General features: G+C 37.1%; 1 protein-coding gene across 1 annotated transcript in view; it reads left to right on the forward strand.

Annotated features, from left to right (window-relative positions):
* LOC117122867 (A disintegrin and metalloproteinase with thrombospondin motifs 3-like) overlaps positions 1 to 5361 on the forward strand; it is a 33746-nt gene extending 28385 nt beyond the window's left edge. The window contains exons 17-25 of the mRNA XM_033268630.1: positions 227 to 307; positions 418 to 581; positions 1442 to 1616; positions 1905 to 2040; positions 2479 to 2614; positions 3287 to 3507; positions 3708 to 3921; positions 4321 to 4456; positions 4951 to 5361. Coding sequence (XP_033124521.1) covers positions 227 to 307; positions 418 to 581; positions 1442 to 1616; positions 1905 to 2040; positions 2479 to 2614; positions 3287 to 3507; positions 3708 to 3921; positions 4321 to 4456; positions 4951 to 5078 — 1391 coding nt within the window. The 3' untranslated portion in view covers positions 5079 to 5361. The remainder of the gene's footprint in view (positions 1 to 226; positions 308 to 417; positions 582 to 1441; positions 1617 to 1904; positions 2041 to 2478; positions 2615 to 3286; positions 3508 to 3707; positions 3922 to 4320; positions 4457 to 4950) is intronic.
* Positions 5362 to 5720: the final 359 nt, after the last annotated feature.

Consider the following 5720-nt stretch of genomic DNA (forward strand, 5'->3'; position numbering starts at 1 on the left):
TTCTTTGTGTTTTCAGATACTATTTTAATGTTTCATTATTTAGTTTATAAGCCTAAATAGACTAAAAATTTTAATTTCGGAACTTGCAATGTATACTGTATACCGAATAACTTCATCGTGGTGGGAAATACGCAATTTAACCTAGTATAGTGGTTTTGCCTATCTAGCCCTGGTTTTCAGAATTATAATTATAATTATAATTATAATTATAATTCTTTTATTTCAGCTTTACAGAAAATTTACACGTTTCCACGAAATTCAAGGCACATTGAAATAATTCGTCCCAAGTCTTCATATTATCATCTAGGTAAGCCAAACCACCAATAATCGATTTAAGATGTATTGAAATAGTGTCACCAAGCATGCGCACAACATCATGTTTGATACTTGAAATCCTATACTGTATATCTATTGCAGCATTTCAAAACGCCGAAACGGGACAGATGTTGTTTAACACCAAGGACTTATACCAACGAAGCACTCAAATAATAGAAGCCCATTCACGCTTTGTCGTCAGCAACTTGCCGAAATCTCAACGCATACTGACTAGAGGACCATTAAGTTATCCTATCACGCTCTACGTGCGTATTGTCTAATACATATAATATAGTGCATATATTATTGTATAAAAAGATGTGCATCTGAAAGAAACCAAACCTGCAACCTCTCGCTTTCAAGGCGAGTGCCGTACCACTTGTCCACAAAGACCTGTGTGTATGTTGCAGATTAAATACAGACAAATCACACCCTTCACACCCTTTAGAGAAACTTAGCTCAGTCAGCTAAACTGGTGGATCTACTGTGTGTGCGCTGAATGAACCGCAGGGAAATCTTGGTCGTCCCCGTTTCAATTATGACCCATGTGCACGTAAAAGAACGCAGCGACACTCTTTTGGAAAAGAGGGAATTGTCCCTGGTATATTGCCCAATCGCCACCAGAAGGATCCCACTAGAAATAAGTCTTCTTCAGACTTTCGTGGGTTACCCTTGGTGTTTATACCGAAATCCGTCCATCCATCCAAATAATAATAATGGAAAAGAAAGGTCTTTAGCTTGGTTTTAAAAGGGTTTAAAGTAACACACTGTCTGATGGAGAATGGAGTTCCGCAAAGTTGGAGCTGCGACAGCAAAAGCTCTCCCGCCAAATACAATATCATATACCAAAAGAAATTCCTCCTCAATATAATTCCGGTTTAACACCGGAACAGACCTGTCGTATTCAAAAACGTAATTATATAGGCCTACAGTATATATTTTTAGCACTCGAGCATTTCGATTACGGTATCCTTGCAATGTACAATGTATATATTCTCTGTACTTATAATATGCCAGTAGGGACAAAATGTCTATTGTCAAAGGCACTACTATAATCATTAAATACTTGATGAAAATGTTTATATTTATATATCACATAATAATTACTTAGAATTTTAAATCCTAGGCTAATCCTATTTACAATAACTCGGAAACCAAGTCAGACGTTACGTATCGATATATTATTCATAAAAATCAATTCGTTGAGATAAGGACGACGGCCGCTCCTACTACAGAACCACCGGACACTTACACGTGGACTCCAATTGGATGGACAGAATGCTCGAAATCATGTGATGGAGGTTAGCTGATATCACTAAATGGCTATTATCATCATCATGACCTTTAAACTTTAAATATTACCATGATTATTATTAGTGCATCTTTATTGTTAATTTCATTATAATGATGATGATGACGATGATGATGACGACGATGATTACTTTTACTGTTATACTTTTGCATTGATATACCGTCCTATAAATGCTATTATCGTTAGTATTCTTAGCATTCATGTAATACATAATAATGTTATATCTTGTTTAATGTTATGCGTCTGTGCTTCTCAAGTTTGTTCTGTTTTACTAAAGGTTGGACATATTTTGAATATAAATGCATTCGTGGTAGTGATGAAAAAACAGTGAAAAGGACATTCTGTGGAAAGGGTGACTATAACCCGAAGACTCTGCGTTCAGAGTGCAACGCACATGAATGTCCCGTTCCAATGTAAGTATTTTTTCCTTTTTCTTAATTATCTTTTAAAAAGTTAAATTTAACGCACTTAACCCTAAACCCAGCGGTAATGCTGTAATGATATAACAATTTTGAACGTTAAAGAAGTGGAATCTCAAAGTGTGAAAAAAAGCTACATCAATCGGGATTCGAACCCGAGACCTTCTGTTGTTTATGGTGACGCCTTAACCAAATGGCCCATTGACGCTTCGTTGGAAATCACCCTCCAAAAATTACTCTCCCCTTCCAGAGTCGCCCCCTCCCCACAAAAATCAAGGTAAAGTAGTTTATAATCAGCCCCCACCCCACCCCATCAGACCCCTATCAATCTCTATCACTTCCTACAACTTGGGGGCTCACACAACTTGAGGGCTCACACATAATATAACATTATGATGATTCCCTAATTATTTATTTCTTTTATGTTTCAAGTGTTCCTCAAGTTGTGGTAACGGAACAAGATATCGAACTGTCGAATGCGACATACCTGAAGGAGAGCAGTCTGAATTTGCCTGCTACGACAAAGTTCCTAATGACATCCAAAGGTGCGAACTGGAAGAGTGCACAAGTGCGTACATACTACGGTAGTCACATTCTGCCTGTGTGGCCAAAATTATTTTAATATACAACAGTCATGGAGCATGGAAATAGGGACAGAATCGGCCTGAACGATAGTGATGTCAATGAAGATGGTGGTTAGTGTTGATGATGATGACGGTGATGAAGATAAGGATTATGATGATGACAGGAAGTATGAATATGATTACTGTATTATGACAGTAAGTATGAAAGGACGACGATGATGATGATTATTAGTATGACGACGGCATCGGCGGCGACGACGATGCCCATATTGATAAGGGTGAATGATAATGTTAGTGATTATTGTTTATTATATAATATTTAATTAATCAAAACGACTTTTTTAAAGTGATTTTTAATGTTTATACATTTTAACCATTGTGTACATCTTTCACATTTTTTATATTGAATATATTTTAAGTCTAAATAAGTTTAAGTTGTGTTAGGCCATCGGCCCATGGTTTCCTCTTGGGTATCTGTTTGTCGAATTCATAATAAATAAATAAGATGAAGATGATAAAATATCAAAGTTAATTTTTGACGGAATAAAAATACACCGTGGCCTACATTTATATTTATGCATTAAGGGTTTTCATAAAAACGCAATGCGATTTCCGTTAAGGTGTATGAAATAACGATCTGTGTTTTGAGTTTGTAGGTAATTCCCAGACGTGACAAGACATCGGACATAATGTTACAGGGAAACCGAAACCCCCTATACTCAGTGGACAGAGTAATGCATACATTGACGACCACATGTTCTGAAGAATTAACAAGACAAAGTCAGTCTTGTTATTGTTTGGCCAAGATACTTGTAAACAAGAAGAAGTTTAAATGTATGCGTTATTTTGTCTCACTGAGTATAGATATTATCAATCGGTAAGCATCAACAAATTACCTATTACAAATATTCATTACGTTGATATATTTATCGAATGATTACTGTATACTAATTTGCTTCCATTTATTTCTCTGAGTTTATTAACTGCAATTTGAGGAAACATGCAAGAATGTCTATTATAACCATAAGCGAGCATCCCAACTAGAAAATTTATAACTTTTCTTAACTCAATGGTTAGGTATGATTGGACCGTGTCAGACTGGCGTGAATGTTCCTCACAATGTGGACTCAGCGGAAGAAGCAGACGATCGGCAAGATGTACCCTGGTACAAGAAAACGGCAGAAGAGTAACAGTGCCCGATGACCACTGCCAAAATGCACCGCCTGCCACTACCCAGGCTTGTAATAGAAGGCCGTGTCTGCCATACTGGTATGCAGAACCATGGGGAGAGGTAAACTAATTTCACTTAAATTTTACTATTCGTGAGGCTATTGTACCTCAGAACTTTCTACCACAAAGAGTATAAAAGTCCGATGCACGGCGGTCGCCCACCAGTGCCACGGCGGTCGCCGACCAATGCAGTCTCCGCTCTGTGTGAGTATTTGACGACGCTACGCCGTTTTGCTTATTGTCAGTGTTCACCTGTGAGTGGATCGTCATTGAAAATAATTCGTCACGCATGTTGTCGCGCGCTGCGTTCTCTAGGGAATCATGTTGGCCGACGATCTTCAGTAAAGTGTGCCAGACTTCAAATTACTTGGATTTTAAAAACAAATTACAATTGGTTTTTTTTTCAATGAATCTGATTGATCATCATAAGCTGGCATTGAGTGTCTTTCTTTTTATTTAGTGTGATGGAACATGCGGTCTTGGAGTTCAACATCGATCTGTAAAGTGTATTGAACCGCCAGACGAACCTGAGAAACAGTGTAAAACAGAAAAACCTGCCGAAACGAGGCGGTGTATCCTCGATTCGTGCATAAAAGGTAAAGCATACTATGTACTGATATCACATGAGGAAAATCGAACATTTTGAAAACAGGGATAGAGGCGTCGTAAAGGAATCTAAGCCTAATTAAAATTACAAATGTAATTTACGTCACAAAGTTTAAATAGACTTCAGATTTTATCCACTTAGCTGTAAGTGTGCCAATGAAATCGTAATAAAGTTAGCCCATTTGCATACAACCCCTTACGTCATACGTTATGATTTCAAAGCTGCCTAATATGACTGGCAGTACGTTAATCCTATTTTCTTTATGGTTAAACTGGTAGATTCGAATGCCAACACAGACCTACAGATTACTAGCTGTTGTACATTATGGATTCTCCAGGGAACGGAGTGTGTGTCGCCAGAAAATGTTATAGTTAGCGCCTCCCAGTTGATACAAAGACTGGTGAAACGTAAAGTAGGCCTACAGTACATAGTCTTGATACTCAAATAAAAAAAATTAAAAATTGTCATTATTATTTTATTTAGGTTGTCAGGTTGTCAACAACCCTATTTGCACCATTAATATGTATGAGAAATACTGCAACCTACGTGGATTCATGGGATTCTGCTGTCGCAGTTGTGAAGAATTGCGTGTTATTTATGGAGACGACTAAGCCAGCCCACCAAACTCTCTACTACTGCAGCTTTGACCGGACTGAACACACTCAGGACTTTTGAACAGGACTATGCTCAACAGCATTATTATATAACTGTTTCTAATGAATACAAATGAAATGTATTTAATTTATAAACGTTTTCGCTCCGAAAAACCATGCAACTTTGATTACATAAAGTTACTTTTTTTTAACTTTGTGATATTTGGAACAAAAAAAAACTTGATTTTCTGTTGTTGGAAGTTAAACTACTTTGTATTAAATGCTAGATTATGGATATTTATATACTTATGTTTTATTTCTTTCTTTAAGTGTGTTGGTTTTGTTGAACAGAGAAGCAGATGCATTTTCACAATCATGGACGAAGAAATTACAAAGTGTTCTAAAGGCAATCATAAACCGAACACCCACCATACCACTTCACCAAATTTTGATGAAAAATACTCAAAGTTAACTGACCAACCACAACGATGGTCGGCATTACGCGTACATCCCACAACCACACAAGTTGATATTCCCGCTGTCGTTTTTTGGTACCTTAGGAACATTTTCAAGCGGGGAGCATTAGTAAAACATCCATTGTAGTATGGAAAACTGTGCAGGGACTTGTTTTGGTGAAAAACGGTATAAAAAAAAACGAGA

This window comes from Anneissia japonica, unplaced genomic scaffold (genome assembly GCF_011630105.1).
Source record: "Anneissia japonica isolate Jap-2015-1 unplaced genomic scaffold, ASM1163010v1 scaffold287711_len853857_cov187, whole genome shotgun sequence".
NCBI classification, from domain to species: Eukaryota; Metazoa; Echinodermata; class Crinoidea; order Comatulida; family Comatulidae; genus Anneissia; species Anneissia japonica.